Genomic DNA, 24,259 nt, shown 5'->3' with positions numbered 1-24,259 from the left:
GGTCTGGAAAAACAGGTAGGTTCTTTTCCTGGAGATGTCATTTTCAATAAGCTTTTTTGTCTCCTGTTTCTGACCTGATCATGCTGGTTGTCAGTCAACAGCCTTCATTTTGCAATCACTAAGTGTCAAACAGTACACCCCAGACACTGAGAGGATCCAGGGATTTCAACATTACCCTAAAGCCTAAATTCCAGTGTGTCCTGGGTTTTTACTAAAAACAGCAAAGTAATGTCATGGAAGGAAACACAATGAATTTAATGGATAGACAAAACAAACTGGGCAGAATGTTTTTCACATTACCTACTTTTGAAGCCAAAGTAATGCAATATTATGAAGATACCATGTCTCAGTCATAATGATTCAATCTTTATAGAAGAAATCGTAGAAAACTCCCTTCATTGTAACTTGGCCAAGTATAGTGAACAAAGATGAGCTCTTCACTTGGCACTGGGCTTCTTATTTTATGGTTAGAAGTTTGCATTAATTCATCCAGTAATTCTAGAAAACCTGTCTTTTTAAATTGAAGTGTAGTTGATTTACAATGTTAATTACTGCCATACAGTAAAATGATTGTTATACACACATATTCTTTTTTAAATACTCTTTTCCATTATGACTTATCATAGGATATTGAATGTAATTCTCTGTGCTATACAGTAGGGTCTGGGTGTTGATCTGTTCTACGTATAAAAGCTTACATTTGCTAACCCCAAGCTCCTAGTCCATTCCTCCGCTGACCCTCTCCCCACCACAAGTCTGTTCTCTGGGTCTCTGATTCTGTTTCAAAGGTTCATTTGTGTCATATTTTAGATTCCACATATAAGTGATATCATACGATATTTGTCTTTCTCTTTCTGACTTCGTAAAATAATCTCTAGTTGCAAAAAGCTCAGTCTTAATCTCTCCAAATTTTGCCTCTTTCACATTATCTTTATCATATCTTTCTAGCACATTTTTATACTATTCTTTTTCTAAAAATTTTTTTTTCATTGAAGTATGGTTGATTTACAATGTTTTGTTAGTTTCAGATGTACAACAAAGTGACTGATATACAAAATATTGAGTATAGAGTTCTCTGTGCTGTACAGTAGGTCCTTGTTAATTATCTATTTTATATATAATAGTGTGTATATGTTACTCATAAATTCCTAACTTATCCCTTCCTCCAACCTTTCCCCTTTGGTAACAATAAGTTTGTTTTCTATGTTTGTGAGTCTGTTTCTGTTTTGTAAATACATTTTATGTTTCTTTCATATATTCGATCTCCTGTGCATCTGCTTTAATCTCTGATTCTTTATTTGGGTCAGTCTCCCAGATCAATCTCTTTGGCAAGATTAAATTGTTACTTAATCTCTCTTACAAATAACTTATTTTTTCTGTTTCAGTCTGTTTCTTAATCCACTTATTAGTGCATTTCTAGAAGCTCTGTTGGATTCTTTTTCAAATTTTCTTGGTCTTTTTTATGGTTTTTTAAATTTTTTGTCCAAGACAAGCTATCTTAATTTTCTCTTTTATTTCTGTAAAAAATATTAAATATATGATTTTACATTTTGTGTCTGATAATTCCAGTATCTGAACTCTTTGCAGCTCAGACTTTGCTACTTGTTATTTCTGTGACTCTCTCTCAAGATACCTTGTTACTATGTATGCTTTTGATTTTTCATTATGAGTTCATGTTCCTTAAAGCTTTATATGTGAGAATGTGAGGATGAGATATAGTTGGGTTTGTCCAGACCATGGTCTATGTTGGCTTCAGCACAGCGCATTCATCTTGCAAGGACTCCTAGGAATTAGACTGCTGGCTTTGTTTCTTTAGCCTCAATAACTCTTTGAGGCATGGCTTCCCTGGTGGCTCAGATGGTAAAGAATCTGCCCACAATGTGGGAGAGGTGGGTTCGATCCCTGGGTGGATAAGATCCCCTGGAGAAGGGCATGGCAACCCATTCCAGCACTCTTGACTGGAGAATTCCGTGGACAAAGGAGTGTGACAGGCTATAGTCCACAGGGTTGCAAAGAGTCAGACACGACTGTGCTACTTTAACCTATATACTACAACATTGTTATGTTTAAGCCAAACTTTAGTTTTGCTCAAACTGTTAAAAAAAACCTATTAATATACAGAGTAAAATCTAGAATGTGACAAAGTGAAAGAAAAAGTTGATATGCTTGTTGCATTGTTATTTTGATGAAATGGGCTGAGACAAGCAAAATGGCCCAGGTATTTGTAATATAAAGAATTGTTGATGAAAATGTGGTTAAAAGAAAAGATAAGGAGAATAATCAGAAGAGGACCAGACAATCTGCCTGTCAGCTATGTGACTTCGGGAAACTTGCTTAACATCACTGACGTAGCTTATTTTAAAATAAGTGTTCTTTCCACCAAATCACAGGGCTTTTGTGAGGAATAGATTAGATAGTGTAGGTCTTTAATGGATAGAAAACTTTTAAATGTATAGAAGCGCAAGTTTCTACAGTAGCATGTCCACGTCCCTCCTTCTGTTGGGATCAGAGTACTCCCTTTCTCTCCCTAATGAGTGTAGGGACTTTGATGTAGTAAGATAGAACATATCATTTTAGGGCAAATGGGCTGGGTTTTCCTCCTGCCTCTGTCACCCAATAACTGTGTGACTTTGACAAGTACTTAACCTTTAAGTCTTCCTTTGTGAAACTTGGATAAGGATATCTGCTTCACAGTGTTCTGGTAAAGGGTTAGAGGAAATCATACATGTAAATTTCCCAACATGCATCAAACCCTCACTAAATGGTTGCTACACTTGTAAGTCTTACACATTAGGAAAGAGAAATCTTTCAATATATGCATTTTAGTAGAATTTCCTTCCAACTGCATGTTTGGAAGTCTCCATCAATTAAAAAAAATTTTTTTTACAAAGTTTAAAAAACATATTTATTTATTTATTTACAGACTGCGTTGGGTCATAGCTGTGGCAAGAGGAATCTTCAGTTGCAGGATGTAGGCTCTAGTTCCCTGACCAGGGAATGAACCTGGGGCCCCTGCTTTGGGAGAACAGAGTCTTAACCACTGGACCACCAGGGAAGTCCCTCCATCAGTTCTTTGTTGTGAGATTTCTTGCCCCTAATTCTAGAGGCTCCAGAGGCCTGTTTCAGCTAAGGCTGTTGCTACCTTTGAGAGGCTGGCAAGAAGAAAATTAGCATTTCCTTTTGCATTTAGTAATGAGTCTCTCTTCCTTTGTAACAGGCAGAAGTATGAGATAACTGAGCACCTATAAATGGAGTCTTCATTAGGTGACAGGTCGCCTTTTCTATAATAATTATGCTTATGAATTTTTACATTGTTCTTGAAACCTCTGCTTGACAAATCCCTTAGTGTTAGTCAAAACACTTTGAACATAACTTGAGGCATATCCCCCTTTGATAGTAAAAATGAGCCACTCTACAACCTAAAGCAACATGACATTTTCTACGAGATATCAATATTTTTCCATCTGACATTTAGTAGATCCTAAGCAGCCAAACAAAACAAAACAAAACAAAACAAAACAAAACAGTTGCCTCTAAGGTTATTATTTATCATTATTGTTTTTATCATTATATGTTATTAAGATCCACCAACATGATATTAAGATTGTTCATATGAATGCTCTTTTTTTCTCATATTAATTCAGCATTTTTCTTGGAAGTCTTCTTGTTCACAAATGCCCAAGAAAATACCCAGGCAAAGGAAGAACCTAGGCAGAGAATTGGAAGGACTTCTCTAACACATTCCAAAGACAAGGAGGGAGGCATGTTTCCTGGCTGAGTTCTTCCATCTATCACTGCACACTGCAACTGAATTGGTATTTATACATGAGTGATGAGTCCAAAATAGCTTGCACTTCTGTATTTCCCTCTATTATGGTGGGTAGAGATGTGCTTACAAGAGTTCCTTTAGTACTTGAGAGAAAATTCTAGTCATTCTAAAATTTAAATTTATAAAAGCTTTCTCTTGTCTTTCCTAATATTTTCGACCTCAGATCCATCCACTAGACCTTATAGACCTTAACAGACTCCAGGCTAGCAAATCCTAAACCTGCAGTGACAACCTACTTCACTTTCAGTGTGATCTGGGAAAAACAGAACACTCAGTATCTCACTGCAGAAGTGAAAATGCACGAGTCATTTAAAATCTCCGAGAGTTCTCTCCAACATTACTTAGAGGCAATCAATGATTCTCTATTCCTTTATATTTCAAGACTTGTCTAAGAAAAGGGAACTTTTCTTGTGCAGTGCCAAGTATAGATTTACTCCTACTGATATTTTGTCGAGAGTACTGCTCTAGGAAATTAAGTTTTCTTTTATAACTTTGTTCCCCCAAGCCACATAAGCCTGAGGAAGGACAATCAAAGTATGAAGGCAGAAGTAGGCTGGATCATAAAAGCAGTCTTTGAGTTTAGCCACTCTAGTTCTGGACTGACGTGGAGCCTGAGTATTTCTCTCTAATGGTAACTGGAAGAACCCTTTAATGCAAAATATGACATACAATTATTGTTTATTAATGGTAATCATAGCTAATGTTTGTTGAACATTTATTATTTGCCAGGTGCTTTTCTAAGTGTTTTATGTTTATTTTGATCATATAATCCTCACAGCAATCCTGATAGATTGGCTCTAGTATTATTGATTTTACAAATGAAGAAATTTGCCTCCATTCTGAGAGTTAATAGGTGGCAGAACAGTAACTCACACTTGGCCCATCTGATTCCATCCTCTCAGCTCCCCACCCACCCTGCAGATGAGAGCAGCCTTGGTATTTTCCTATCCGGTTATCTTGGATGTGGATCTATGCCCCACACTGTGCAGTGTACACAGTAGGATTCTGGCACCTACTTCTGGTTCTCAGACTGCAGAACTGGGGAGGCTTCACTGAGGAGAGCAACTTCAGTCTGGCCTGGGCCACTATCTGTTCTGTCAGGTCCTGCTGAGGGACTCTTGAGTGTCCCACACTGTTCTTGTTCCTTCTTGCTCCAGCCTCAGATGGTTATGCCCTCTTTATTCTGACTCATTTGCTCAGTAAACATAATTACTCAGCCTTTGCTGGAGCGCCAAGGCCTAGGCAGGGGCTTTCTACGGTTGCTGACCTCTCCGGCATGTGTCACCCACGAACCCCAAGCGGCTGTGTGGTGCTGGAGCGCTCTGTCTTGTTAGCATTGTGAGCACTTTGTGCTGTGTCACTGACTCTGTCTACCCTCAACTCTGCCCTTCCAGACCTTATTCTCCGGCAGCTGTTCCTGTGGTCTCCGTGCTATGGTGATCAGACAGCAGAAGTTGCCTTCCCCTCTTTTCTAGGAAGAGGAACTTCCTGATGGGGGTTCTGAGCTGAAGCAGCTCTTCCTGTATTGAAATCTTAGGGGCATTTTCATGAACGAGTGAGTCTGTGTCACTACACAAGAAGTGCAGGTGATGGGGCAGCAGTCAGTCATTCAAGATACATTTATTAGGCACCTATTTATGTTCCAAGCACTCTGCTGAGCACCGGGGTTGCTATGGCGACCAAGATGGAAATTGTTTCTGCTTTCATGGCTTACTGTTTTTGAACAAATCACACGCGTGAAGAGGCAGTTATAGTTCTACTTGATAAAGTCTCTGATAAGGCAATAACAGAGCATTTTGAGATCACACAGAAGGGGCACCTTCTTCAGACTTGAAGGGCTGGGGCAGATTACCTAGTGGAAGTGACATCTAAGATTTAAAGAAGCTGAGTCAGAAGTTAGTCAGGTGAAGAGATTGGTAGTCAGATAGCGAGGAAGAAAAGAATGTTCAAGAAAGAAGTAATAGTAAATTCAAAGGCCTACTGGCAGAGCAGAAAGTATGCAGAGCTGGGGTGACCACAATTAGCTCCGGATAGCCAAAGTGCAGCTTGAAGTAGAATGTGGTAGAATACAAAGTTGGATTGGTGATCAGGAGTGGGGATATGAAGGGTAGCTTCCATTCTATCTTTCTTGTTATGTCATGGTAACTACTTGCTTTCTGGGCAAAGGCTAATAGAGTTTTGACAAGGGAACGCACTGGTCATAGCAAACACCCTCTTCTGAAAACACAAGAGAAGACTCTACACATGGACATCACCAGATGGTCAGCACTGAAATCAGACTGATTATATTCTTTGCAGCCAAAGATGGAGAAGCTCTATACAGTTAGCAAAAATAAGCTGACTGTGGCTCAGATCATGAACTCCTTATTGTCAAATTCAGACTTAAATTGAAGAAAATAGGGAAAACCACTAGACCATTCAGGTATGACCTAAATCAAATCCCTTATGACTATACAGTGGAAGTGAGAAATAGATTTAAGGGACTAGATCTGATAGACAGGGTGCCTGATGAACTATGGACAGAGGTTTGTGACATTGTACAGGAGACAGGGATCAAGACCATCCCCAAGAAAAAGAAATGCAAAAAAGCAAAACAGCTGTCTGAGGAGGTGTTACAAACAGCTGTGAAAAGAAGAGAAGCAAAAAGCAAAGGAGAAAAGGAAAGATATAAGCATCTGAATGCAGGGTTCCAAAGAATAGCAAGGAGAGATAAGAAAGCCTTCCTCAACGATCAATGCAAAAAAATAGAGGATGTTAAACAATAGAGTAGGAAAGACTAGAGATCTCTTCAAGAAAATTAGAGATACCAAGGGAACATTTCTTGCAAAGATGGGCTTGATAATCTCGGCTTGATTATCTTCACAACCCAGATAATCACCATGGTGTGATCACTCAGCTAGAGCCAGACATCCTGGAATGTGAAGTCAAGTGGGACTTAGGAAACATCACTACAAACAAAGCTAGTGGAGGTGATGGAATTCCAGTTGAGCTATTTTAAATCCTGAAAGATGATGCTGTGAAAGTGCTGTACTCAATATGCCAGTAAATTTGGAAAACTCAGCAGAGGCCACAGGACTGGAAAAGGTCAGTTTTCATTCCAATCCCAAAGAAAGGCAATGCCAAAGAATGCTCAAACTACCGCCCAATTCCCTCATCTCACATGCTAGTAAGTTGGACATGACTGAAGTGACCTAGCAGCAGCACACGTTAGTAAAGTAAAGCTCAGAATTCTCCAAGCCAGGCTTCAGCAATACATGAATCATGAACTTCCAGATGTTCAAGCTGGTTTTAGAAAAGGCAAAGAACCAGAGATCAAATTGCCAACATCCACTGGATCACTGAAAAAGCAAGAGTTCCAGAAAAACATCTATTTCTGCTTTATTGACTATGCCAAAGCCTTTGACTGTGTGTATCACAATAAACTGTGGAAAATTCTGAAAGAGATGGGAATACCAGACCACCTGACCTGCCTCTTGAGAAACCTGTATGCAGGTCAGGAAGCAACAGTTAGAACTGGACATGGAACAACAGACTGGTTCCAAATAGGATAAGGAGTATGTCAAGGCTGTATATTGTCACCCTGCTTATTTAACTTCTATGCAGAGTGCATCATGAGAAACGCTGGTCTGGAAGAAACACAAGCTGGAATCAAGATTGCCAGGAGAAATATCAATAACCTCAGATATGCAGATGACACCACCCTTCTGACAGAAAGTGAAGAGGAACTAAAAAGCCTCTCAATGAAAGTGAAAGAAGAGAGTGAAAAAGTTGGCTTAAAGTTCAACATTCAGGAAACTAAGGTCATAGCATCTGGTCCCATCACTTCATGGGAAATAGATGGGCAAACAGTGGAAAACAGTGTCAGACTTTATTATTGGGGGCTCCAAAATGACTGCAGATGGATTGCAGACATGAAATTAAAAGACGCTTACTCCTTGGAAGGAAAGTTATGACCAACCTAGATAGCATATTCAAGCATATTTGCCAACAAAGGTCCGTCTAGTCAAGGCTATAGTTTTTCCAGTGGTCATGTATGGATGTGAGAGTTGGACTGTGAAGAAAGCTGAGCACCGAAGAATTGATGCTTTTGAACTGTGGTGTTGGAGAAGACTCTTGAGAGTCCCTTGGACCTCAAGGAGATCCCACCAGTCCATTCTAAAGATCAGTCCTGGGTGTTCATTGGAAGGACTGATGTTGAAACTGAAGCTCCAATACTTTGGCCACCTCATGAGAAGAGTTCACTCATTGGAAAACACCCTGATGCTGGGAGGGATTGGGGGCATGAGGAGAAGGGTATGACAGAGGATGAGATGGCTGGATGGCATCACCAACTTGATGGACATGGGTTTGGGTAGACTCCGGGAGTTGGTGATGGACAAGGAGGCCTGGCGTGCTACGATTCATGGGTTCACAAAGAGTCAGATATGACTGAGTGACTGAACTGAACTAAACTTGCTTTCAACGGACTAACCAGCATAGGTACTTAGTGGCAGGGAATGGGACTGAGGAATAATATTTATGGAGTCTTGCTGTGTGCCGAGGTTGCTGGAAGGTCTCAGAGACCTCAGATCCTCGACCCCAGCCCATATCACCCAGGGACCCTAAGCCAGCCAAGCGCCTCCCTCCTCCGGGTAGAACTCCTAGTGGTTCTAGAAAGAGCAGAGTCTTCTTTCTGCTGCTACCAGCAGGGCTCTCCGCTCCAGAAACTAGTGCCCTTGCTCAGGGTTCCTTCTGCCGTCTCTGCTGCCACTGCACCCACAGCCAGACCTGACATGGCCTCTCTTGCTGCGGGGGGACCTCACTGCATCAGTGGGGTGGAGTCCAGCCCTTCACATGCACCAGCACTTGTTGAGGTAGTTACCTCCATTTTTACAAAGCAGGGGGGAAGCTGGGGCTTACAGACATCAAATTATTTGTCACAGCCACAAAGCTATAAATGGCAGGGCAGAATTTGGACCTGGTCTGATTTCAAAGCCACTACAGTCGCACAACTGTGCCTCTTTCCTGGTCAGCATTAGAGTTCTTATTAGGATCCTTTAAATCTCCTCTTCAGTTTTTCTTGAAGATGAGTCCCCCAAAGATTGGGTCAGAGGCTTCTGAGGAGACTCTCTCAGAGTGTCCCTTCTGCATGTCACTCCTACAGGGGAAGAACTGAATGCAAAGACCTCATACCCTCAGGGTATGTGCAGCAATAGCAGCAAGCCCGACTAGGCTCTGTCTCCAAGATTTAAGACAGCTTCCCCTACCTCATTTTGATAAAGGATATGACAAAAATTTCTAATTTTAGTATTTTAAAATTCCTCCTAGGGGGTGTGGTGATTTTTTTTACATGCAGGTAGGTGTTTAGGCAGTTCCTGACCTGTCTGAGCATATCACATATGTGTGATTAGCAGGTGAGGTTTCTTCTTTGTGACCTCCCCAGATTCTCACTGCATGTTGTTTTTGATTTACTTTTATTTTTGTCACCTTTTCTTATTACCGTTTCTATGACAATTTTCATGCTAAATAAAATAAGTTTTCCTGTCCCTCTGCTCCTTCCTGCCTCTTTTCTCAAATACCAAGAAAGCCCAGGCACAACTCTTAAAGGGCCTAGCAATGGAGATGGGTGTAATCGCCACCGAGGGTCCAGCTTCAGACAGGGATACTAATGAATCAATCACTGGCTTTTATTAAGTGTCTCTTCTCTAAAAGCATAGCTCTCCCTACAGCCAGATGGCCCTGGCTCTGTGCTGCTGAAGGTCATCAAGACCCTGTCACTAATTGCTCTTCTTCCTGGTAGCAAGTAGAAGAAGCAATTTTCCAGTTGTTTTTATTGATCATAGGGCTGTTTCTCCAGAATACTACTCTCTATAAAAAGAGGGATATGATTATTTCCAGTTAACATTGTCAAAACACTTTTATAGAGGAAGGCAGTTTATACAGTGGTTGCTGCTGCTGCAGCTAAGTGGCTTCAGTCACAATTTGGAGTCAACAGCCCTGAGGGTGAATTCTTGGCTCTATCCTTTACTAAATAGGGCAAGTCACTTAAATTCTTTGAACCTCAGTTTTTCTCTCTGCAAAATGGAAATAATATTACTTCATGGAGCTGATACAAGGATTAAGTTAGTAGAGATTAATTAAGACAGAGTAAATAGTTAGCCTTATAAGGTACTGTTTTTATTATCATTGGTTAGTATTATCAAGAAAGTCATCTACCTGTCTCTCTTAAGGCCAAACTGATATATTTTAGTCTATTTCTTGCAATTCTCTTTTCTCCATACAAGTCCTCATTCTTCAAAGATAAGGCATGATTTTGGTTTCATGAATAATTTGACTCTTACTGTTCGCAATTATATGATAAAATTAAGGCTAAAAGAAATTGCATTCAAGAGGGAGGGGACATATTTTTACCTCTAGCTGATTCATGATGATGTACGGCAGAGACCAACACAATATTGTAAAGCAATTATCCTCCAATTAAAAAAAGATTGCAGTTGACTTCTGGTTTTCATCTAGCCTTCTTCAATAAGATGATTATTTTCATTGCAGAATGATGAAGTGGAGTTTGTCCGAACTGGTTATGGTAAGGATATGGTAAAAGTTCTTCATATTCAGCGAGATGGAAAATATCACAGCATTAAGGAAGTGGCAACTTCAGTGCAACTTACTCTGAACTCCAAAAGAGAGTACGTGCATGGAGACAATTCAGACATCATCCCGACAGACACCATCAAGAACACAGTTCACGTCCTGGCCAAGTTCAAAGGCGTATGTGTCATTCTTCTTCTTAGATGCTGCCTATCTGGATGGAGAATTCACTGTACTATAGTGTGAGGACTGTACTTGCTTATTTCAAGTTCCCCATACGTTTTAGCTTTATTTTTACATTTAAGCCTTTGAAAAAAAGATCCCTTTCCTATTCTAAAATTCTTAGCTTTACAGAAAATTTCACTTTTTAAAAAACTCACCACTTTATTTGCTTTTCTTTTTTTTTGTTCCCTCTTTGTTCTATTTCCTTGGTTTTCAACTCAGTACAGCATCTTTTAGAAGGCAGAGAATCCTATTTGACAAATTTACATGTTATCACGTATTTAGGATCTTTGGCAAATCAAGGCCCTGAGACAACTTCAGATTAGAATTTTACCCATTGTTGCCATGCATTTATTTGAGTCCTATTGTTTTTTTTTTTTTTTCTTTAAGAATAGTGTGTATTTATAGAAGAAAGTACCATTTCTCTTCTTGGTATTACTAAAGAAGAAAATTCAGTATAAGATATAGTTTGAAATCTATTTGTCCAACTTTTAATGCCTTCCTAATTTTCTCAACTCTATGACCGCTTAGTGTCCCTATTTGATGGTAACTGTACTTTTCAAAAGGGTCTTGGAACTAATAGAATCTGATTTTTTTTTTTAGCACTTTACCTCAGATTTCTCTAAAAAGTGTGAGTGAAATTGTGCTGGGTGACCACCAGATTTCTGGGCAATTCAGGATGGTTTTTTATTTACTAAGAAGTTTAAAAAGACAAGAAATGTAGACTATAAAGTTTCTTTTTCCATGATTTTGCATGAAATCCACACCTATAATGCATGAAATGAATAAACTAATTGAAAGATTATTTCTGCAAGGCCTGCCTCCACCCTGAACCTTTCTCTTGCTAATCAGAATGGCCCAGCAAGCGCAAACAGTGATCTGGAAAAAGACATTGCTTTCTTTAAAAATAAATTGAAAATCAGCTTCTAGTACTGTGTTTAAGAAGATGATTGGGTACCACAAATTCTTATATTTCCTGTACTATGTGAGAGATATAGAAAAGTGAAGGAATGGACCTGGATGTTTAAAAAAAAATTAAATTCATTCATTGTACATAGCGACCGTAATTTCATATCCAAACCAAGATACTTTTGAGAGTGCAGTAGGATGCTTATAAACCTCAGATACGAAACAAAACTATTCTGGAAACCTGTATAGTCTACCTTGCTGCTGCTGCTGCTAAGTCGCTTCAGTCGTGTCCGACTCTGTGCGACCCCATAGACGGCAGCCCACCAGGCTCCCCCGTCCCTGGGATTCTACCTTAATTATACTCAAAACCATAAATAATCTGTAGACTGAACTAGTACCATTAAATAGAGATTAATATGAAGAATTTGGGTGGAAGTAGGGAGCTGCTTTTTGGGGGTAGAGAGTTGGAGATGGTCTATAGAAGGCATGTTTGCAGGGAAAGAAAGCTGAAGTGACCCCTCCTTGACACTTTTCCTGAGGAAACTGAAAGGTCTGTTTGCCAGCCTCACAAAGAGAGCAGAGTGTTTTGGAGTATCCTGCAATACTTTTGCTGGCATGGGTGATGACCGAGCTCATCTTGGGGAGAATCTGAATATTCAATTCATTTTTGCTCATCCACTGATGGACAGACACATCCTCTCCAGCACACAGTTTTCTTTTAAAAACAGGGTAGTCTCACCTGGTGGTGGTGATCCATTAACTACACTTAGGGGCCCACGTGAAAAATTGGGATAAAAAGATAAATTCATCTCTAAGATTCTCTCTAAGTCTTCATTTCTCTGATTCCAAAAAACAGTTGATCAGGAAAGAGAGTCCCGTGGATATTTAAAAATGACTTTCAATTGGGGCAGGTATTGCTGCTCATTCACATTTGTTTCTCTTTATAGATCAAAAGCATAGAAACTTTTGCTGTGAATATCTGTGAGCATTTCCTTTCTTCTTTTAACCATGTCATTCGAGTTCAAGTCTACGTGGAAGAAGTCCCTTGGAAGCGTTTTGAAAAGGTTGCCTCACTTATTTGTGTTCTGTTTAATTAAAGACACTGGCTTTATGACATATGCTGAAATTTTATTGGAAACAATCTTTTTTTTCCTAATTTTCAGAATGGAGTTAAGCATGTCCATGCATTTATTCATACTCCCACTGGAACACACTTCTGTGAGGTTGAACAGTTGAGGAATGGTGAGAAAATGTTTTTCATGTTTGATTCTGTAATAGCAATTTTAGTTTTTTTTTTTTTTCTTCTAAACAACTCTGTTTATCAGCACCAAGGAGAACTGTAGAGAATTTTGAACTCTTTAAAATCTGAGATGGGAATGAAAGTTGTGACCTTGGATTACATTAAAGAACTGTCTGCTTTTTATCTTAAAAGTATAAAGATGAAATAATACCCTTTGCAACAAATCTGAGGGTTGAGTGAGGTCAATCATTTTTATTGCATGATCTTGAGGTGAGAGGGAAAAAAGACTCAGGCTGACAAAAGTCTCAAATCTCTGAAATTTCTGACCAGTGCTTTTTATACTATACCAAACTATGATTATAATAACTTTATAGGAAATGCCTAGAAAATAACAATCATGTTTCCTTATTTTGTCCTAATAATAAAACCATTGATATTATTATAATTACAATAAAATAAGCTTCATTTAAAATAGCAGTGACAATTATATAGTTCTTTCTGTTTAATAATAAATCTAAACATTAACTGTGGAACATAATTATAATATAGACCTTATTGGTACTGATGACTAAACTTAGCAAAGTATGTCTTTCATTGATTTATTGAGGTTGTCAGAACAGAGTTCAATAATTGGTTAAGAGTTGGATGAGATGAACTTTAAGAACCGTGAAGCCACCATGGTAAAAGTGTCCCTATCCTAATAAAAGATAAACTTTAGTGATCATTATAAATTGAAAGTGAGAACTCTGAATTTTTTCTTTTCTCATCTCTCTTTTCTTTCATCTCCTCTCCTTCTCTTTCCCCCTTGTTTCTTTCATTTCTTTTACTTTATCTTTCTTTCATTTCTAGCTTTCTTCACTAAGAATTTAAGGTGGTATCTGATAAACATCATAAATATCTTTTAAAAGATTAGTAAAATATAAATGTTTCTTATTCTGAGTTCTACCGGATACTGCCTTCCCTTAGAAAGTCCTAGTCATTTAACATTTTAATCATTTAATGTTTTCCCTATCTGTATTAAATTCTAGGCACAGCCAGGGCCGTCTTGGTGTTTGATTAATAGTTATGAAATTATTATTATATAAAGAAGACTGAATAACTAGTTGATAAGTTGAGAAAATAGTGAGTTTTTAAATCCTCCAAATGTGAAGAGGTTGGTTTGGGCCTTAATCTACTGTACTAGCAAGACTGGTGTAACTAGAAAATTCCTGGTGGTCAAGTGGTTAGGACACCACACTTTCACCATTGAGGGCCTTGGTTGGATCTCTGGTTCAGGAGCTGAGATCCTGCAAGCTGAGCAGCATGGCCAAAAGCACAAAACAAAACAAAACCAAACCCTGGTGCAATGAGGAAGTTTTTGCATGGTAGTTAAGTCTACAGTTCTTGCAGACCAAGATGTTTTGCTTCCTTTATTGCTTTCCTATTTTAATTTTTTAAATGTAAACCATTTTTTACATTGTAGTTTACATTACATTACAGTGTTGTGTCAGTTTCAGATGTACAGCAAAATGATTCAGTTATACACACACATATACATATATGTGTATATATATTCTTTTTCAGCTTCTTTTCCATTAGAGATGATTTAAATCCAAGATATTGAATATAGTTCCTTGTGCTATACATTAGGTCCTTGTTTATCTATTTTATATGTAGTAATGTGTATATATTAATCCCGAATTCCCAGTTTATCTTCCTCCCACAGCTGCTATCCCTTTTTGTAACCATAGGGTCCGTTTCTATGTCTGTGAGTCTATTTATGCTTTGTAAATAAATTCATTTGTATCTTTTTTTTAGATTTCACTTGTAAGTGATATCATATATTTGTCTTTATCTGATTTACTCCACTCAATATGATAATCTCTAGGTTTATCCATGTTGCTGCAAATGGCATGATTTCATTCTTCATTATGACTGAGTAATAAATATTCTTTATCCGTTCATCTGCCTATGGACATTTAGGTTGCTTCTATGTCTTGTTGCTATTTTTGTTGTTGTTGTTGTTTGGTCACTAAGTCGTGTCTAACTCATTTGTGACCCCATGGACTATAGCCCACCAGGCTCCTCTGTCCAGGGGATTTGTAGGTCTCCTTTTTCCTTCTCAGGGGATCTTCCTGACCCAGAGAGTGAATCTGAATCTTCTGCACTGGCAGGAGGAATTTTTTTTTAAACCACTGAGCCACCAGGGAAACCCTTCCATGTCTTGACTATTGTAAACAGTGCTGCTATAAATGTTGGAATGCCTGTATCTTTTCAAATTAGAATTTTCTTTTGGATATATGCCCAGGAGTGGGATAGCAGGATCATATGATTAATTCCTTTCTCTCCACAGTCTCTCTGGCATTTATTATCAGTAGACTTTTCAAGTAATGGCCATTCTGATCTGTGAGAGTGATACATCATTGTAGTTTTGTATTTTTCTAAAATCAGCAATGTATGTATACGTGTATGCACAGTCATATCCAACTCTGTGCAACCCCATGAATTGTAGCCTGCCAGGCTCCTCTGTCCATGGAATTCTCCAAGCAAAAATACTGGAATGGGTTGCCATTCCCTTCTCCAGGGGATCTTCGCAACCCAGGGATTGAAACCAGGTGTCCTGCTTTGCAGGCAGATTCTTTACTGTCTGAGCCACCAGGGAAGCCCCAAATTAGCAATATTGTGCATCTTTTCATGTGCCTATTGGCTGTCTATATATCTTTTTCTGAGAAATTTCTCTTTAGGTCTTCTGACCATTTTCTGATTGCATTGTTTGCTGTTTTATATTAAGCTGTATGAGTTATTTTCATATTTTGGAAATTAATCCCTTGACATCTCCCAGTCCATAGGTTGTCTATTCATTTTGTTTATGGGTTTATTTGCTATGCAAAATTTTAAAGTTTATTTTGGTTCTATTTGTTTATTTTTCTATTTGTATTACTCTAGGAGATGAATAAAAAAAAAATTTTCCCGCAGTTTATTTCAAACAGTGTTCTGCCAGTGTTTTCCTCTAGGAGTTTTATAGTATCTGGTCTTACATTTAGATCTTTAATGCATTTTGAGATTTTTTTTTTGTCTATGTTATTAGAGAATGTTCTATCTTCAATCTTTTACATATAGCTGTCCTGTTTTCCCAGCACCACTTATTGAAGAGACTATCTTTTCTCCATTGTAAATTCTTGTCTCTTCTCACAGTCTTTATTTTAAAGTCTATTTTGTATGATATAAGTATGGCCACTCCAGCTTTCTCTTTTAAAATTTTTATTTATTTATTGGCTGTGCTGGGTCTTCATCGCTATGCACAGGCTTTCTCTAGTTGTGGTGAGTGGGGGCCACTCTTCTAGTGTGTGAGTTCATTTAGTGTGTGCAGTGAGTGAGTTCTCATTGTGGTAGTTTCTCTTGTTTAAGAGCACAGGCTCTGGGGACATGTGCTTCAGTAGTTGTGGCACACTGGCTCGAGAGCACTGGCTTGGTAGTTGTGCATGGGCTTAGTTTTCCCACTAAGGCATGTGGCATCTTTCCAGACCAGGGATCAAACCCATATCCCCTATGCTGGCAGGAGGATTCTTAACCGCTGGACCACCAAGGAATTCCCTCTAGCTTTCTTTTGATTTCCATTTTCATGAAATACCTTTTCAAATCCCCTCGCTTTCAGTCTATGTATATCATCTAGATCTGAAGTGAGTCTTTTGTAGGCAGCACATATGGAAGCTGTTTCTTTACTCATTCAGCTAGTCTATATCTTTTGCTTGGATCATTTAGTCCATTTATGTTTAAGGCAATTATTGGTATATATGTTCCCATTGGTTTCCCAGGTGGCTCAGTGGTAAAGAATTTACCTGCCAAGCAGGAGATGCAGGTTTGATCTCTGGGTCAGGAAGATTCCCTGGGGAAGGAATTGACAACCCACTCCAGTATTCTTGCCTGGAATATCCCATAGACAGAGGAGCCTGGTGGGCTACAGTCCATGGGGTCGCAAAGGGTCAGACATAACTTAGCGACTAAACAATAGCAGCAGTAGCTTGTTCTTATTGTCATTTTATCAATTGTTTTCAATTCGCTTTTGTAGGTGTTTTTTCCCCTTACTTCTTTTGTTCTCTTCTTTTGTGATTTGATGACTATCTTTACTATTATGTTTGGATTTCTTTTTCTTTTTCTGTGTGAATATCTATTATAGATTTTTGTTTTGTGGTTACCATGAGGTTTTTGCACAGCAATCTATCTATATAGATAGATAGATACTTTGCATTTGTATTCTCCTCCCCTCATGATTGTTGTTTTTGATATTATTTTCTAATCTAAATATTTTGTGTATCCCTTAACTTCTTATTGTGGATATGAATGAATTTATTCCTTTTGTCTTTTAATCTCCCTACTAGCATTTATTACTTTCGTCTTTTATTCTCCCTACTAGAATTCCTACTTTTATTCTATGAAAACTGAAGTGTTTTTGAACTTGAGTTCCACTACTTAATGGGCTTCCCTGGTGGTTCAGATGACAAATCTGACTGCAATGCAAGAGACCTGGTTTCAGTCCCTGGGTTGTGAAGATCCCCTGGAGAAGGGAATGGCAACCCACTTCAGTATTCTTGCTTGGGAAATCCCATGGACAAAGGAACCTAGCAGGCAGTCACAAAAGTCAGACACAACTTAGTGACTAAACCACCACCACTTAATAACTTTGTGACTGTTAGCACATTAAATACACAACTTCAGTGTTTTTTAATTTGTAAGATGAGGATAACAATGTCTCCCTCAGCAATTATCCAGATAATTAAAGGAAATAAATGTTAATTGAAAGCATTTAGTATAGTCCCTAACATATAAGAAACACTCCTTGAAAGAAAGATGTTATTATTATTATTCTGAATGATTATAGAGATCCAGGGAAGGTCTTTGTGTATATATGTGTACATTTGGGTAATTCTGACCAAGATTATGGTAAACTGGCTAGAGAAATAGGCCATAAGAAAACATTCGGAGACTTGTTTCAGAGATGAAGTAATGATGTAGGCTGACCTCAGGCAGTAGAGGCAGAGATGGAGGGACTGCAGAAGCTGGGGAGGGACATTATGTGAGGTATTTTTGAGTGCTTAATAGGTCTGTGTAGTTGCATAGGGATGCAAGGTTAGAGAAAAGGAGGGGTTAAACTTACCCTAAAGTCAGGAGCCTGGGGGTGTTGACTAAGAATAATACATGTAATGAGGAAGTTTCCAGAGGAAGCTGGTGAGTTTGGAAATAAGGAAAAGATTTGGAGACTGATAGTTGGTGAAGCCATGGGAAGAAGGACTAATCCAGAAAAACATATAAAGTGAGAAGAGGAAAGATGAAAGGGCCGTGGGGGAAAATTCCCCAGTTTAAGAGTTAAAAGTTTAAAGACTGAGAGAGAAGAATGGTCAGAGAGACAGGAGGAAACTTGGAGACAATGGTATTATGGAAGCAAAAGGAAAAGTACATTTCAGGAAATGAGGGATAGTTACTGGGGTAACAGAATGCATAACAAGTAAGCTTATATGCAGTGGCTTCCTACACAAAGTTTACTGCTATGTGTAAAAGTCAAGTTCACTGTGTATGTGTGTGTGTTGGGAGGGTGCTCTGCTCCAGGAATTTATTCAGGAACCCAGGTTGATGCAACTAGACATTTTAATCCTTTCCTTTCTGGGTCACCTTGAGAGTGGGTCCCATACCAGACAAGTGGCAGAAAAGAGCTTGGAGAAGAAAACGGAGGGGCAAAACCACTCAAGCATAGCACCAGGCCTGAAAGTAGCACAGAGCACATCAAACGAAGAGAACCCAACTACACAACCACACCTGAAGGCTGGGAAATGCAGTCTAGCCAAGGACCCAGGAAGAAGAGAAGCTGCCCATGGTCTCTGCTGCAGGAAGGTTAAAAAGCTTGGCTTGAAAGGAGACTGAAGAGATTGTGCAGTTTGGCAGTTAGACACTGGTGACCTCCCTCTGCAAGAATATCTAGCAGAGCCCTGGAGGTGGAAGTGGAGTGGCCAAATATAGGGCTCAGCTGATCAAAGAAAGAAGACAGGCTTCACACCCTGTTCTTTCCAGGAATTACCAGGAGCTATCATCAGCTTGCATGCTAGTCACCTGGCTGCTGCAGAGTGGGAAAACTTATCAACAGAATCAGGCCCAAAGCTTTTTCTTTCTGCAGAAAACTTCAGGGTGTTGTGATCACTGTGGCGATGTTCCCAGAGCTCCAGCTTGACTGTCTAGAGCCCGGTAAACCCTGCCCCCCGCCCATAGCATGTGGGGCTGGCAGGGATCTGAAGGGAGGAGGCATCTGCTGCCTCGGTGTGTGCAGTGTGTGTGTGCACACATCCCTGAGTGTCCATATCTTCCTGTGTTGTCTATTTGAAGATGATATTCGTACTCTGTCCCTCTTTGGATTTTTGGTAACAAAGTTTAATTCTTAATTTGCTTATTTTCCAAGAGCTAAAACCACAGATATTATGAGGTGATTCAGTGTACAATCGTTATCATAAGAAATGCCCTTACATAGACCTAACTGAAGAAAATAATTATTATCTGACACACTCCAGTTCACATGCTGAAGGCTACTGTTTTTTGTTATTTAGTTGCTAAGTCATGTCTGAATCTTTTGTGACCTTATAGACTATAGCCTGCCAGGCTTCTCTGTCCATGGGATTTTCCAGGCAAGAATACTGGAATGGGTTGCCATTTCCTTCTCCAGGGATCTTCCCAACCCAGGGATCGAACTCACATTTGCTGCAATGCAGAATGACAGGCAATGTCAATGACAGGCAGATTCTTTGCCACTGCACCAGCAGGGAAACCCAAAGGCTACTGTTACAAATCTCTAAATAACACTTTCGGTGGGGGGCTGGCTAGAGTCGTGAGAATTCTGCGCTCTCGAACATATACACTTAATCACACATTCAACCTACAACTTTCCCCAGCAGGATATGTAACTGGGTTTCTCCTAGTGGACTGGATTCATTTTTATTGATTGAACAAACATTTAGAGAAAGCCCACTGAATCTGAGGAACCTATTTTAGGCCCTGAGGATTGCTGTAAAACTCCCACTACTCTATCTTTTCCTACCGTATCTTTTAAAGTTACATCATGAAGTGTACTTCCAGCTGTTTCAGAGTCTGCTAGTTCCATGGGGGAATCTGGAAGAGAGAGAAATTTTTTTCACCAAAGGGATGAGGGTGGGTACTATGTTTGTGACTTCCTCAGCTCTGAGAGGAGAGCGAGGCTCTACATGTGTGGCGCAGGCTGTGGTGTAGGCATTATATGGAACCTCAGTCTTCTAACTCTTTCACGAGTCTCTGTGAACTGCAAGCTTAGACAAACCTTGAAGTCACTAGCATGGTTAAGTCACTAACTAGTTGAAATAGGCAGAACACCCTGCCAACACACACACACACACACAGGCACACACACACTATTTGAATTATAATTCATAATTCTTTAAGCATCAAATTTCTCCCAATCTGACACTAATTATAAAAATGCAACTAACATGTATACTGTCATGTAAGAATTGAATCACCAGTCCATGTCTGACGTAGGGTGCAGCTTGCTTGGGGCTGGTGCATGGGGATGACCCAGAGAGATGTTGTGGGGAGGGAGGTGGGAGGGGGGTTCATGTTTGGGAACGCATGTAAGAATTAAAGATTTTAAAATTTAAAAAATAAAAAAAATTAAAAAAAAATGCAACTAAAGTATAACCAAATCAAGGAATGAAAAATAAAGACGATATTTCAAATAAGAGATATTGTCTTCTAGTGGTGAAAAAAAAATCTATTGACATGGGGACTAGCAGGGGTAGGAAGATGGTTTTAAGGAAGTGGGGAGATGAAATTGAAGTCTGGAAGAGGAGACTTAAGAGGTGTCAAGCAGGGCAGATGGAAGAGAAGAGAGAGGAAAACAGGAGACTCAAGAGGGAGAGGGCCACTGCCAAGAAGTTTGCTTGTGTCATCCTGATGTCAGGACTAAGGCACTCATCAGTTATTTCAAATGAAAATTTCTTGGCGAGCACAATATCTTTTAAAAATTGTCTCGAGGATCACTTTGCTGTACAAAAGCCCAGTTAACTTCCTTCCATGGGGTGACATCATCTCTCCTCCTCCAGAATTGCACACAGAGAGCTTTCACCTTCCTTCCATGAGCTAAATGGACTCTCAGAGGCAAATGATATTTAATTGATCTTCACTTGTTCTAGCACTTTATAGGTTTGAGGTTTTCTACTAGAATTATTTAATATAGTTTTAAAATAGCCCCCTTTTAGCTATTTGTGTCCTTTTTGGAGGTGTTAAATGTGGAAGCAATTATCCTTTTCATGACAGGATTTTTTTTTCTTGGCTCAGTAAAGCTTTGTGCTTTGTGACACCTGATGCGTAGGTAAGGAATCGGGCTTATTTTCTATTAATTTGCAGTGAGTTTCTTTCCCTTAGAGACCTGAAGGGGTAGGATGTATGCTTCTCTGAGAGATAAACCACAATCTGTTAAGTGTGTAGGAGGACACTAAAAGCTGGAAAAGATTATGTTCTAGCAAAGGAAAATGCGGAAATCTTCCTTTTGTGTTATCCATAAACATGGCAGAAAGGCAAAAAGAGCTGATTAAGTGGTTTCATGGGAAGTAACCTAGAAAAGGACAGTCTTTGGGGTTGAATTATTTCTTGTCTTCTAAACTGGAATCTTTTTTAGAGTGTGTGAAGTATCATATTTTTAGTTGATGGGCCCATGAATTTGAAAGGCTCAGGTTCCTACTAGTGTTCAGTAAGCTGGGGCACCGCCAGCAGAAAAGATAAAATAAGCTCCCAGATTTCATCAAGGGTGTCTGATGTGTGCCAAGAGAATTTATTTTTCGCGTTCAAAGAGAATAAGTTTTGTTGTTGTTGTTCATAGAATGATGAGCATACCAGCGTAGATAGTTTGCGTTCTGCCTAAACCATGGCAGTAGTGAACCGTCTTGGAGAATGTAAGATGTTTTATACTGCATGAAACTGAAGCCAAAATATATTAGAAAATACAACTGCTTTCTCCATTTTCAGATTCTAATGAGAAAGTAGATCATTTCAAAGTTACCTAGCAAACTGACACTCCCCAAAGATGAACAAATATCACCCCAGGGCCAGAGGTGGATAGGAATGGCACGTCAGAAGGAGTTTTCAGAACCCAATGATCCTTTGTGAAACATGGGCACTATTTACAGGGGGTTGAAGTCAGTTAGGGCAAAATCACCTTAGTAACTTCTGCAGAGCATTTCCAATGGGGCAGCCATTTCACTGAGTCCTTTATGTGTGCCGTGTTAGACATCTATCACCCCTAGGAAATAGTTATGATTATCATCTTCTGCAAATGAGAAAATCAAGATAGGGAGAGGTTAAGTAATCTATCAGGGAAATACTGCTCATAAACAGGGGAGGAGAAGCATGAAGAGCACTGGAATTGAATTCAAAGGATCAGAGTCCCAAGACTGTGGACTCAGCTGTATGGAACACAGAATCTGGAAATCCTTTTACGATTGAGACAGCTGAGGGGTCCAAGTCTGGTTGGCTCACAGAGATGCTGGTGATCAAGGCCATCTATATAGGAAAAGTGAAAATGGATAAAGTTTGCCTTTGGTTTCTCTTGCCTTCTCTTTATCCACCTTCAAGGGTTCCCACCACTTGTTCTAACCCCACTCCTGATTGCAAATTGAAGTCTCATTTCTAGAGGATTTTTTTCCTAGGGGGGATTACTATTAGAAGTAAATTATGATACCAGTTTATAAAATATTAAGGAGTCACTCCTTTAAGGGGTCTTGGTATTTCAATAGGAAATTTTTGAATGATAAAATATTTTCAAAGCACCTAGGGATCATTTCTAAGAGTCATGTTTCATTTCAAACCAATGGGGATGGTATTTTTCAACTAGGGGCTCTGTCTGAAGCCCTCAGAGCACATTGTGGAATGGTGGTGGCAACTTTTTTGTCTCTTGGAAAGTCTTCTTTTATTACAGAAATGGAAAGAGAGAATTGAAAGAAGGAGGAAGCATTCTGAGGATGGGAAATGATGCAAAGGGGGGGAAGAAAAGCACGAAATCTCATAATGGGGTGGTGAGTTCAAACTCCACCTCTGCTAGTGTCTAGCCATGTGACTAGGATGCATGTTGGCAGTCAGGACCTTCTCAGTCAGTGCTGATGCCCTCCCCTTCTACCCCTGCCATACTGTCTGAGAGCTGAGAGGAGGGCCCACATCAGGAAGGGAAATGCTAGAGACTGATAGCGGAGAACTGTCTAGAAGAAAAACACATTAAGTTATGAGGCTAAGTTGTTAAGGTGAATCAATGGCAGTGCATTCATTCATTCATTCATTTAACGGATATTTATTGATTGCTTCTGCAGTTCTCTTGGGTCTGAGACTAGACTCACTTGGATGAACTCTACACTGCATTTTGAAATGCTGATTCTGCAGAATTGTGTCTTTATACACTTAGAATCTGATAAAGCCAACCAACTTAAGGTATTAAGTCCAGGTATTCTCTTGATCCTTCTTCAAATAAAGCTTCCAATGAGAACTTCGGAATGTTAAACAAATACCGTTTTCTATCTTACCACATTATTCTAGAATACTCTGGCCAGAATGCTTATTTAAGCAGCACATATTTAATCAGCAGATCTACCACTAACCGTGGCCCCTGCTCTCTCTGGTAGGTATACACATGTGGTTGGGAAAATATAAAAAATATAACCATTGTTTACCTACTTGTGAAATTCCACAGTTCCCAAGTTAACCTCAACAATTGAAATCACATAGGATGATGTAAACCATTGGATTATTAAGAGCTGTCTAGGATTTTAATTGACGATCATGGATTACATTCTTGTTCTTCAACCAGGGCCATGTGCAACATAGTGATACGTGATGATATACCTCCAGCTTTTGACTTAAGATTATAGGTCAAAAGGGGTAGATATTAGTCAGGACTAATTTCAAGATCTAAAATAGGTTGACCTTAGTCATCCTGCTTTGACTATGCTATTGGCAGTTTGCACTCAACTGCTCCCTGAGTATACCGGCCTCACCAGACTGCACATACAAAATAAGGCCATGATGATGTTAATTCCTGAATTTCCCTGGTCTTGTAGTTCTCTTATTATCACACTGTTGTACTTCTCCAGCCCAACTCTCCCACCTTCTCCCAGCTGGGAGGGCTGTCTCACAGGGGCTCAGGGGGAAGTCTGCACCCACTGAGGACAGCTGCTGCCTCACAGCTCTGTCCAGCATCTGCTGTGCCAGTTACCACTGCTCCTTGGGAAGAAAGCTGCTCTCCACAGACACTGTGTCCTGGGCTTCCCAGTGTGTCAGATGGTGCCATGTCCTCTTCAGGCTACACCAAACTGCTGGAGCTTCAGTGCGCTCCACAGGGGAAAAGAAAGACTGCCCCTCACTAACTCAGTACCCTGCCTGTCACCTGGGCCCTGAGCTAGGACTACCTCGCATAAGCAGACAAGGCTTTCAGATTTTTGCCTCTCTCCCCACCACCT

General features: G+C 39.6%; 1 protein-coding gene and 1 non-coding gene across 2 annotated transcripts in view; one reads left to right on the top strand and one right to left on the bottom strand.

Moving 5' to 3' along the window:
* The window catches only part of LOC102168228 (uricase), a 34,139-nt gene that overhangs the window by 1,341 nt on the left and 8,539 nt on the right, over window positions 1-24,259 (top strand). Inside the window, exons 2-4 of the mRNA XM_005678168.3 lie at window positions 10,358-10,576; window positions 12,475-12,591; window positions 12,691-12,769. Coding sequence (XP_005678225.1) covers window positions 10,358-10,576; window positions 12,475-12,591; window positions 12,691-12,769 — 415 coding nt within the window. The remainder of the gene's footprint in view (window positions 1-10,357; window positions 10,577-12,474; window positions 12,592-12,690; window positions 12,770-24,259) is intronic.
* TRNAG-CCC lies at window positions 2,983-3,055 on the bottom strand. The gene has a single exon. It is a non-coding gene; the product is annotated as a tRNA-Gly (tRNA).

This window comes from Capra hircus, chromosome 3, assembly GCF_001704415.2.
Source record: "Capra hircus breed San Clemente chromosome 3, ASM170441v1, whole genome shotgun sequence".
Classification (NCBI taxonomy): Eukaryota; Metazoa; Chordata; class Mammalia; order Artiodactyla; family Bovidae; genus Capra; species Capra hircus.
This window is presented reverse-complemented; position numbering and strand designations above follow the sequence as displayed.